This window comes from Xenopus laevis, chromosome 1L (genome assembly GCF_017654675.1).
Source record: "Xenopus laevis strain J_2021 chromosome 1L, Xenopus_laevis_v10.1, whole genome shotgun sequence".
In the NCBI taxonomy this organism is placed as follows: domain Eukaryota; kingdom Metazoa; phylum Chordata; class Amphibia; order Anura; family Pipidae; genus Xenopus; species Xenopus laevis.
The window spans coordinates 155,343,969-155,356,579 of record NC_054371.1 but is presented as its reverse complement, the minus strand read 5'-3'; the positions used below and the strand labels follow the sequence as shown (position 1 = coordinate 155,356,579).

Here is a 12,611-nt window from a genome sequence, read left to right as displayed (position 1 = left end):
TATTTGGCTTTTTTTGCAGGCAAAAAGTTTAATAAAGCAAACAAATGTTTTTACTGTCCGCAGATGCAGAAAAGGCATTTGACTGGGTAAACTGTCAATTTATGTTTGACTGTTTAACCAAACACAGCTTTGGCTCCAAAATGATAAAGTGGATACAAGGTGCTTTACACAAACTCTACTGCACGGGTAAAGGTAAATAATAGTCTATCTATAATATTTAAAGGGGACATTTCATATAACCTTTATATTCAGATATATTACTCATCCTTCCTCAAAACATGTAATAATGAAGAAAGAAAAATGTTTTGAAAGCATTTTACCTACTAGAACTGTCATTATATCAGAGCTGCAGAGAGAACCTCTCTGCTCGGTGTCTAGGCTGAAATGAAGAGTGGGAGTGTCTATTCATTCTCTCACAGGAAGTGGTCACGGCACTGACTGACAGGCTGAACTCCTGAGCTGTAGCAGCCAAACCCCTCCCCTCCCACCCTCTGTCCTGTGTGTCCAGCCTGTACATAACTGTCTTATGCTGCTGCCTGATCATTCACTTATAACTATATAATACACAAAAGCCATGAATATCCTGTAAATTATATTCTTATAAATGGTGAGTTCTGATGTCATCAGTTATAAACGGTGAGTTCTGATGTCATTTCTGTCACATGACTCATTGAAATTTGTGTATTATAATTAATAAAGTACCCCCAGTTGCAAAATATGAGGATATCAGAAGTTACCTCGGAGTTCCATGACCTGTATAAAAACACTCGGCCTTCGGCCTCGTGTTTTTATATGGTCATGAAACTCCTCGGTAACTTATAATATCCTTATATTTTACAAGAGGGGGTACTTTATTCACTATATATCTTACATGTTCCACATAAATCAATAGATGTGAAGGTTAATACAAACTGTAATAGTAATGTAATAGTATTTTCTTTTATTTAAAGTACAACAGTATTGTCCTGTGTTTCACAGCAAATAGGCATCAGTCACACATGTCCCTGGACATAATCTATAGTCCATAATATATTGTTATACACTGTGCAACTCCCTGCCTCTATTACATTATAAAACTTATACAAACAGAGTCCATTAGTATTTACTGCTATGATATTCCATAATACAGCTCTAAGTTTGTTTTCCTTCATATTGATATTTGAGCAGGTGCAGGGAGTTGCAAGGGAGTAAATGCAGCAGTTGTGGAACAGTTTATGATCAGGTTCAGGGAGTTGCAAGGTAAAATGCAGCTGTTCTGGGACAATTTATAATCAGGTGCAGGGAGTTGCAGGGTAAAATGCAGCTATTATGGAACAATTTATGACCAGGTGCAGGGAGTTGCAAGGTAAAATGCAGCTGTTCTGGAACAATTTATGACCAGGTGCAGGGAGTTGCAAGGTAAAATAAAGCTGTTCTGGAACAATTTATGACCAGGTGCAGGGAGTTGCAAGGGGAATGCAGCTGTTCTGGAACAATTTATGACCAGGTGCAGGGAGTTGCAAGGGGAAATGCAGCTGTTGTGGAACAGTTTATGACCAGGTGCAGGGAGTTGCAAGGGGAAATGCAGCTGTTGTGGAACAATTTATGACCAGGTGCAGGGAGTTGCAAGGGGAAATGCAGCGGTTGTGGAACAATTTATAATCAGGTGCAGGGAGTTGCAGGGTAAAATGCAGCTGTTGTGGAACAGTTTATAATCAGGTGCAGGGAGTTGCAAGGGGAAGTGCAGCTTTTCTGGAACAGTTTATAATCAGGTGCAAGGAAAATGCAGCTGTATTGGAACAATTTATGACCAGGGGCAGGGAGTTGCAAGGTAAAATGCAGCTGTTCTGGAACAATTTATAATCAGGTGCAGGGAGTTGCAAGGAGAAATGCAGCTGTTGTGGAGCAGTTTATGATCAGGTGCAGGGAGTTGTAAGGGGAAATACAGCTGTTGTGGAACAGTTTATGACCAGGTGCAGGGAGTTGCAAGAAGAAATGCAGCTGTTATGGAACAATTAATGATCAGGTGCAGGGAGTTGCAAGTGGAAATTCAGCTGTTATGGAACAATTTATAGTGAGGTGCAGGGAGTTGCAAGGGGAAATGCAGCTGTTATGGAACAATTTATAGGGAGTTGCAAGGGAATAAATGCAGCTGATGGAATTGTATAACATATAACAGATGCAGGGAGTTACAAAGGAAAACCCATAAGATGTTGATTGCTGTTTGTATACAACATAATACTGTGTAGAAAATGACTATGGTACTTACACTAACTGCTCATACACATTGTCCCCAGAAAAGAATAAAATACATGTAGCAGCAGATTATGTTTTATTTATACAGAAGCTTTTCTTTCTTTTCCACAATTATTGCAGGGCAAGAGAAAGGAACAAGCAGTGAAGGGAGGAAAACAAACAGGGCAGAGAGGGGGTTAAATAAATAGGACAGAGAGGGAGAGAAAGGAGCAGGGAAATGAAAATCAGCAGTAAGGGTTAACAGAAGTCTGCAGGGAAGGACTGAGAGAGACATCACAGACACGCCGACTCCTCCCTCATTGGCTGCTGCTCTAAAGCTTATACAGAAAGAGCCATCGGCTGCAGCTCAGATACTGAACAGTCTGAGACAGGAAGTTACAAAGGGGTAGGGGCTGAGAACAGTTTTCAAGCAAATACAGACGTTTTTTGATGCAAAACATACTAAAATAAAAACACTTTCTTCTATTTTACATTATTTGAAATGGTTTGATGCATTGTGAAAATTTATGCTATCTGTCCCCTTTAAGGAACAAAATTTCCAAAACTTTGCCACACCTCTTCATATAGCAAATGGATTAATTTCAAAATAAGGTACTGCAGATCTTCTATATTTCCATCTCTGAAACAGTGGGTATTAAAAATAAAAGAGAAAATCAGATGTTTTGAAGAATGCTTTGCACACATGACTACACAGGAGGGATTATTCAGCACAATGGTTGACTTGGATACTATTAAAGGAAGAAGACAAATATAAGCATGCCATGGGTTGAATCACTCATATACTATATTTTGCTCAAAATGGTACACCCTATACTCCCCCCCACCGCCACCTGTACTCCCTCTCCCAAATCCCTACCAGGTGAATCCCATATCATAAATGTAACCCTTGTAACCCATTTTATTGTTTAACCTAAACTCTCAGTTATGAAAATCACAATGGTCTGTGTTTAAATATGCTTAATTCTTGTTTGTACTTCCTCCTAAAAATCCAATAAAAAAAGAAGAAGGAAGTTTCTTAAAGTGACACAAAGACCCATATATAATAGGAATGTATCTGATTCACTGGTGAATAAGCATTTTGCAGATCTCCCCCCCCCACACACACACCTTACACCCTGAAATACACCAGGGTCTCATACGAAGATTCTTCCAAATCTAAAGTCGCTGTATTCCTCCAAATAAATTTGGGGAGGGAGAATAACAGAAATAAATTTCATATAGTGTAGCATTTTTAAAGTTTTTTGCTGACCCCATTGGTGTTTATTTAAAACCACCGTGCTTTACAATTCACACTATAATTGTGTCATCCAATGTTTCGTGCCAAACTTAAATTCAAAGCAATTTTAAGGAAAAAATAAAAAATATTAAAAAATAAAAAATGGAGGAGAAAGGATTGTTTTGTGAAATATTACATTAAAGAGTAGCCAATACGTGCAGCCCTTGCTGTTATTTTTTCACCCTGTGTGCACACAATAATTACGTAATTTTTAAGTGCTGAGTGTGAACACTCTAACCACAATTCAGAGACCGATCGTCCCAAATGTCCAATCTGACTCCTCGGCGTCCCTGAGAGTCTCGTGTTGCTTCAAAGTGGGCGCTTCTGCACAGATGAGCTGTATCCCGCTTACGCGTTTCGCCTTTGCTGGCTTCTTCCTTGAGCGATGACGTCAGTTTGCTCTGTCCTTCCTCCAGCGGAGGATGGAGTCGGCATTTTTTGATCTTTGATCTTTCAAAACTCACGTCTGGTGAGTTGTTTGTGCTACTGGCACGATCGGTCTCTGAATTGTGGTTAGAGTGTTCACACTCAGCACTTAAAAGTTACGTAATTATTGTGTGCACACAGGGTGAAAAAATAACAGCAAGGGCTGCACGTATTGGCTACTCTTTAATGTAATATTTTTTATTTTTTCCTTAAAATTGCTTAGAATTTAAGTTTGGCACAAAACATTGGATGACACAATTATAGTGTGAATTGTAAAGCACGGTGGTTTTAAATAGACACCAAGGGGGTCAGCAAAAAAAACGTTTAAAAATACTACACTATATGAAATTTATTTCTGTTATTCTCCCTCCCCAAATTTATTTGGAGGAATACAGCGACTTTACATTTGGAAGAATTTTCTAACAGGTGGAGGAGAACCTGAGTTGACGCTGGACTTTTGGGAGTGATCCTAGCTTCCTCGGAATCGAACTATATTTGGACTTTTGTTCTCATACGAAGATAAATGAAATTGTGAGCAAGAACTATCAGCCATGCTAGCTGCAACACAGTCCTTCTGAAGGCTGGAATACTGTAAAAATGCATCACATAAAGCCTTATGCACAGCCAATGCTTTGCTTTCATTTTTTCTGGAAGTGGTACTCTACTTGGTACCCTTGCCACTTTTTAATCATATTCCCAACTGACACATCCCCAAATTCCAATGTGCAACAACCTGTGTCTTCAATTGAGATCCCTGCATGAATCTCAATAAAGATGCAAGTTTTACACATGTGATGTGATTGTTGTGTGAGTGCCATTTGAGGATATGACTTGCAGGACCTATAATACTGTATAAGTGCATAGCTGCAAGTGGTAGATAGTATTCCTTTTATCCATTTTTATGGTAAACAGAGTGTTTTCTATTTCCTCAAACAACCCCTCATCTGCAAGGCACATCTTCCTGTGTTTGTCTTCTCTGGCATGAGATTTGCAGTACGGTTGAGCAATAAAATCTTGGCAGCCTACTTCGTTTTGTCCACTACAGGTGAAGTGAAATAAATAAATCCAGTCCTTCAGAAGTTAGGTACATACCTCCCCCAGCTTATTGGAGCATTCTGGATCTACTGGAGCTTTGCCTTTCATTAGCAGAGTCCTAACCTGTTCTGTGTAAAGAGGCAGTTCAGTAAAGATGATTTGTTGCTGACACAAGAGATAAAAATTCAATCACTAAAGTTTATTGCTATATTTACCTTTATTCTGCTCGGATTCATATTCTACATTTTTGACACTTTTGCTTCCACGGGCTCTCTTCGCAGGTGCTCTAATGATGCTCTTTTTCATAGGAGCAAGATCAGAACCTACAATAACAGAGAAACAGAGCAGTGCACAGACTCCACTGGGCTACATATGTGGTCCACTGCCTATGGATCTGCATGGGACCTCACTGTAATACTATTGTTAGCGTGATCAAATCAGCACAAATTACTAAACAAATAGAAAAATAAAAGAGAATTTACCCATGTATGCCTAGTTTAATATCACATTCTCTCAATAACTTAAAACAATCTCAAAACATTTTTGTTCATTTTTTTTACACCTTTTGACCTACTAGATAAGCAGCGTTGAATCTGTCTTTCAAATTGAGTTTGGCTATTCTTTTGCACCATCTTTTGTAGATCGATGATGTATGTGTGATCCCCCAAGCTTACAGGCACCACCTTAGCTTTTGACTGAAATCCTGCCTCCAGAGCTACACATGTGCAAGCATCATATGAAATCCAGGCCCCTTTATCAGATCGCCACTGCCACACAAAATCTGAAAGACAAAAGAATCTCAGTGAAACATATCAACATTAGAAGAAGAAAAGGAAATACAAAATAAGAAAATCTACCACTTTACAGATGGAAAAGAAACATATTGTGGAGCTCTCCCTGTTGTAAGTAGGGCTTTGTAAAGATGGACATGGTTCCTCTGAAAGTTCAAGCAAAGCTAAAAGGGCTGAAGGTTCATTATTCCTGATTTTATGCAACTACACTTCCCTCAAACTGGGACTAAGCATCAAGTCCAAGCAAACATTTTTTTAAAAAAAATGTTGTCAAATACTATCCAAATGGGACAAAGGAGGGTTTCATGCACTTTATTTTACTATAAACTCATCCACATACTAATAAGTGCTCTCTAGCCATTTAGGAAAATGGCAAAATGTTAACACAAGCAAAGCAATAACTCTCAGAAGAAATGCCACCCTGGAATATAAATGTCTCAAACCAGTACTTCCCCTCATCGACACCCCTGCTATTTATTTGCTTAACTGCTTGAGACATAATTGTTTACTTTAACTAATGGGCTAAAATATTCATATACACAATACACTAAGTCATCCGGCCCCTCCCTTTCCAACAACTGCTCTGTTTCCCTTTTCTTCTTCACCACAAACAAATATGCTCTTTTCTAGTGTACAACAAATACAAGTACTTTATATCTGAACAATTTTAATTCATGGCAGCTTTTAAAGCTAAGGAACCTTTTCCTGCCCAAATGTAATGCATAATAATAACCATAAATTTAGCATTGACAACATGGTGAGTGTGTTTTTATGATATGCTATATACCACCTTTAAACATATTCTATCCCCTATTTTTCTTTCTGAGGGCAAAATAATGCATATACTATAAGTGGCATTTAAATGTAAATGGTATTACATATTCTATCCTAGAGCTTTTATTAACTATATATGTCTACAGTGCTTGTTCTTGTGATGTATGTTTAAATATCTTCAACAGAATAAAACAATGTCCTAAACTGCAACATTTTTGGAATCAGTAAAAGCTTTCCAGCATAATGTTGTGGGGTAATACAATAAAATGTATTTATAAACATAAAAGTCCTGCACAAAGTAAGGCAACTTTAAATATTTCAGCAAAAAAATAAAACTTTTAAATTGAAAGATTACATGTTGATTCTTTTCTGCAGTCAAATGTTTATACACTTAGTAAACAAATAAAAGACTGCTTCACAGTTACAGAAAACATTATGTGGCATCTTACATTTGTCACAATCTTGTACTACCAGTCGGACAGGTCTCTGAAACCCACTTTGTATGTTTTTCTGGACCATTTTCTGCATATCTATCTGTAGAGACACCCCTGCAGCTGGTGAGACCTTCACAAATCGTTTCCCTGTACTAAAGAGAAAACAAAACAACTTTGATTTATCACTCCATCTGAGAGTGAAAATTATATATTATTATGGATGCACCGAATCCAGGATTCGGTTTGGGATTCAACTTCAATTCAATTCAATTCAACGTTTCGGGGGGACACAGCCTCCCTTCTTCAGGATAAATTCACAAAGTGCACAGTGCTATATTTTTATACCCTTAACTCCTCCCATCTCATCTGTGTAACATCTCATTAGTGTCATTTATGTGATTAACTCATTCAGTTCATTTAAGTCCAATATATCAGAGTAAATCATGTTTCAAATAATGTTATAATTAAACATATATTTCTTCAGTTAATGGAAAGCATTTCTTTCAATTAATAAAAAACATTCTTTTACTCACTGCCCCTGGTTGCGTTTTACTTTAGCTTTAATATTTGGAAAATCTTAACACCTCTCGTGTGTAATTGGGCTATCATGATACTTCATCTGTGAAGGAAAAGGGTGATTGTATAAATTATTAAATAGTGTATAAATATCTAAAAACCTACAAAACCACATATATTACAGAAAACATGTCAGATTAAAATCCTCATTGAGGCCTTTAGGCGAAAGTGTTTTCAGACGCCAGATCCAATAGGCTTCTCTCCTCAATAATGATTTTTTAAAATCAACACCTGCATTTTTATAAATAACTTCTAAAACTTGCCATCTTATTTGGGAGACATTATGTTTCACATTATAAAAGTGTCTAGCCAGAAGGGTTTCTCTTTTATACTTCTCTTTACTTTTTTTATCTTTAGGATCGGTTCCCTCATCTGGTTTGTAATTTCTAATCACGCTTTTATGCTCGTTTAGACGTGTTTTAACCGCTCTTGAAGTTTGGCCCACATACCCAAGACCACATGGGCATTTTAACAAGTAGACTACCCCTTCCGTATTACATGTTGCCATACGTTTTAATTGAATTCCATATCCTTGGCTCGGATGGGTACATTTGTCACCTTTAATTATGCCACTACAGTGGCCACAATCGTGACACGGAAGGGTACCCCTCTTGTTAAACATCACACCCTTAACTTTCTTTGGTTTGAAATCCGATCTTATTATTCCATCCGCCACACTCCTACCTCTTTTAAAACTAAAGAGTGTTTTTTTAGTAAATAATTTACCATAAATTTGGTCTTTTTGTAGAATATGCCAGTGTTGCAATATACTTTTCTTTATCAAATTGGAATGTGGGCCAAATGTGGTTACACAAACACACTCCTGTTCCCTCTTTTTCAAGTTTCTCTTTGGTGTTAACAGATTTTCTCTTTCAATCCCCATTACTTCATTTTTAACCTGATTCAGTTCACCTCTACTGTAACCTCTTTCACAGAATTGTTTTACAATCACTTGTGCCTGTCTTTCATACAAATCATTTGTTGAGGTAATTCTTTTAGCCCTTATGAACTGGCTTTTAGGTAGTCCTTTGCTGACCCCTGCTGGATGAAAGCTGTCTTTCCTTAATAGATTGTTTCTATCTGTTGGCTTTCTATATAAATCCGTAACAAAATTACCATCCTTTAATGTTATTTGTACATCCAAGAAATTGACGGTTTGTGGACCCCTGCTCATTGTAAATTTTATTGTGTCATGTACACTGTTGATATACACAAAGAAGTTTTCCAATTGGTCTTCAGTGCCAGTCCAAACTATAAACATGTCGTCCACAAACCATCGCCACATGCCGATATATTTATTATATTCCGCTTCAAGAGCGGTTAAAACACGTCTAAACGAGCATAAAAGCGTGATTAGAAATTACAAACCAGATGAGGGAACCGATCCTAAAGATAAAAAAAGTAAAGAGAAGTATAAAAGAGAAACCCTTCTGGCTAGACACTTTTATAATGTGAAACATAATGTCTCCCAAATAAGATGGCAAGTTTTAGAAGTTATTTATAAAAATGCAGGTGTTGATTTTAAAAAATCATTATTGAGGAGAGAAGCCTATTTGATCTGGCGTCTGAAAACACTTTCGCCTAAAGGCCTCAATGAGGATTTTAATCTGACATGTTTTCTGTAATATATGTGGTTTTGTAGGTTTTTAGATATTTATACACTATTTAATAATTTATACAATCACCCTTTTCCTTCACAGATGAAGTATCATGATAGCCCAATTACACACGAGAGGTGTTAAGATTTTCCAAATATTAAAGCTAAAGTAAAACGCAACCAGGGGCAGTGAGTAAAAGAATGTTTTTTATTAATTGAAAGAAATGCTTTCCATTAACTGAAGAAATATATGTTTAATTATAACATTATTTGAAACATGATTTACTCTGATATATTGGACTTAAATGAACTGAATGAGTTAATCACATAAATGACACTAATGAGATGTTACACAGATGAGATGGGAGGAGTTAAGGGTATAAAAATATAGCACTGTGCACTTTGTGAATTTATCCTGAAGAAGGGAGGCTGTGTCCCCCCGAAACGTTGAATTGATTGTTGGTGGCATTAATAAAAGGGGCACAATCCCCGACTGCAATATTAGATTCCAGAGTGTCAGCATAGTGTCAGAATGTCACTTCCCTTTTGCAGAAGTGTTGCTCAATTACTGGTAATACCACAATGGCTATGTTTAGCGAACAGATGTTTACGAGGCTGTGGACAGTTGGAACCAGAAAACTCTTATGTTGCAAAACTGCACATTTTACAGGAAGGTATAAATGTATATGCCAGTAAGTCTCCTCGCCAGACCACGTATGGTATTTATGTGTACCCCTTGTCACAATTACTGTAAATGCCTTCTGAAAGCTATATAACGCCTGGACCAAGAGTTGTGTCTTTGGTGAGTCCTTGGGTGACATTCTGTGTGTTACTCCAACAGCTTACCCAGACAAAACAGTTATGTTGTATTATGTATGAATAAATTGCCTGACTATTACTAAAGGTTTTCCTTTACTGAGTTTTGTCTTACACAAGGTCAAAATGGTACTACTAAAAATACCATCAGCGGGGAGGGAAATTGTGTGACTTTTTGTTAGAAAACAAGGAAGTAAAAAATGCTTTCCGCTTCCCACCCCTAATTTGCATTCGGATTCGGTTCGGTATTCGGACAAATCTTTCGCGAAGGATTCGGCCAAATCCAAAATAGTGGATTCGGTGCATCCCTATATATTATCATATAAAGTGTTATACAGCTTCAGCATAAACCCTCTCATGTGATTCAGTAATAGTTATTCATAATATGCTGAGAATAAGTAGTTCGCACAATTTACCTGAAAAGACAAATCAATCTGAGTGTTGAGCTCAGGGGAAAATGGAATCCAAATGCCACCATCTCCTTCCCATTCCCAGCAGGGGTTTAGCTTTGTTTTTATACTAGTGCTTGCCTCTCCATCGCAAACATCTGTAGCAACATTATTCTCTTCATCTGGTTCTGCTTTCACCACAAGTTCTGGTTCTGGATCAGACCCTGCTTTTCTCTTCTGGGAAACTAAAAAATAAATAGAAATTTAACTCAATTACAACTTAGGTCTAAAATCAAAGGAAATATAACCACAGTTTATAATTAGCCTTTTAACTTCCATTTATAAATACATCTTACTATATACAAATGTTAAGTGGTGAGAAGAGGTTTCATACACATTGTTTTAGTCTAGGCAAAGAGCAAACAAAAAACAAAGAAAGAAACATGGTCATACTATTTGCCTGTGGTGAATAGCCAGGGTTTTCCAATCAACATAGCAACTCTTTGTCATGCAGACAAATATGCAGAATGTGGTAACTGCACACATATTATGTCCTCAAATGTTACCTACTGTTGATGAGCAAATTCCCAAAAGATACACTTAACTGATTAATATGTATTTTGATTTGAAAGTAATCAGTGCAACACTGAATTCATGATCATAACATATGTATTTAAAGATAATGGCTGCTAATAAGTAATACTTATTTTTTTTACTGACACCTGGTCAGTAAAAGTCAGGCTTGGGAAAAGGAAAAAAAATATAGGAAAGCATGTGGGTTTTTTTTCAGAAAAGGTGGCAATCCTATCTGTAAAGCTGGCCATAGATGTTGAGATTTTTAAAAGATCAGATCCTGATCGTGAGACCACGATCTTCTCAGAACGATCGTAGGAATTTACCATCAACTAAAAAGACCAATTTGCCAGGAAAACAAAGGGGAGCTGCCTGCTTGGCCCTGCAAACATAAATAGATTGCACTGGGACCGACAAAGATTTTTTGACCTGCCCGATCAATTTCCTGACAGATGTCAGTCGAAAATCGTAAGATGTACGATCGTTCGAATCCCACTAACCGCACGATAATTTCGAAGGATTGGTTGGGCTTCCCTAGAATCAGTCGTTCGGCAAGAAGAATAGTCGTGTCTATGGGGAGCTTAGGGCTGTTATCTATAATTCTGTTTTTCACTCCCTAATGACGACTCCTACCCCTTTTGCATTTCTTTCTCATATGAAAGACAATATAAACCACCATGGTTTCTGAATTTCTGAACAGTAAGGGCAGAGACACACGCTCAGATTTGGGGAGTCTGGCGATAAATCGCCTCTTCTTCGGGCGACTAATCACCCCGAGCTGCCTCCCGCCGGCTAGAATCTAAAATCGCCGACACTCGGAGGGCTTCGTTTTCCGAAGTCTACCAAAGTTTCCTATTGAGGCAACCTCTGAAAATGAAGTGCACCGATTGCCAAACCCGTCTGCAATTTACATTATAGCCAGCGGGAGGCAGTTCGGGGAGATTAGTCGCCCTGAAGAAGAGGAGATTTGTCGTTAATCACCCCGAATCTGAGCATGTCACTGCCCTAACATACATATGATGCTGCAGAGACCAAGGTGCCCATTTAGTTGTATCTATGTGAGATGCTTAAATTAATATATTTATACATAGACATATCTTCTGAACCAGCCTCAGTCCTGTCATAGAGTTCATCTTATGGAAAGTATAATGTATATGTACACACACTGTTATAATCACAACTGTTTGGCATGAAGTAAACAGAACAGGTGTTTGTCTTGGGCAATAAAATAGGGCTCAAAACTATAGGAAATTATATTTATACTATCACATCTGAAATACTATGAAGATCTCTATATTCACCCCCCCCCCCCTTTGTGCACATGAATTTGCTCTTGTAATTCAATATAAAAGCTGTGAGTGGATGCTGGGAGTTGTAGTGCAAGGGTTGCTTGTGGTAGAAGAGGAAGAAGTTGAATATATATAAAGACGCCATGTCTTTGACTTTTTACATACACACACACATCTCCTCAACCCGGGTATTTCTCGCCCGCCCTTGGACTTTCGTGCTGCGCCCCGACATCTTCACCAAGCGGAATTCTATTCCAACTTCGCGGCAGAATTCAACTCGTTACGGCCAGTACCTTCCTTCAGAGTCAATCTCCAAGAGACTTGCCCCACGCTCCCATTGGTTGCTAGGTCAGCGAAGGCACATGACGCATATTTTTCACGCAGGGATTGGTTGAAGCTT

General features: G+C 37.9%; 1 protein-coding gene across 3 annotated transcripts in view; it reads right to left on the bottom strand.

The window, feature by feature from the left end:
* Positions 1 to 12,587, bottom strand: part of parp2.L (poly(ADP-ribose) polymerase 2 L homeolog) — a 42,545-nt gene extending 29,958 nt beyond the window's left edge. For 2 of the 3 annotated variants that reach the window (XR_001935472.2, XM_018260099.2), the window contains exons 1-6: positions 12,377 to 12,587; positions 10,377 to 10,594; positions 6,987 to 7,123; positions 5,547 to 5,753; positions 5,188 to 5,295; positions 5,030 to 5,100 (exon numbers count right to left, since the gene is read on the bottom strand). Coding sequence is in view for 2 of the 3 variants with exons in the window: in XM_018260099.2 (XP_018115588.1) it covers positions 5,030 to 5,100; positions 5,188 to 5,295; positions 5,547 to 5,753; positions 6,987 to 7,123; positions 10,377 to 10,438 (585 nt within the window). In the remaining variant the exon portion in view is untranslated. Of the gene's footprint in view, positions 1 to 5,029; positions 5,101 to 5,187; positions 5,296 to 5,546; positions 5,754 to 6,986; positions 7,124 to 7,971; positions 7,976 to 10,376; positions 10,595 to 12,376 lie in introns of all 3 variants that reach the window. The other variant, XM_018260110.2, reaches the window with a different exon arrangement.
* Between the last annotated feature and the right edge of the window lie 24 nt (positions 12,588 to 12,611).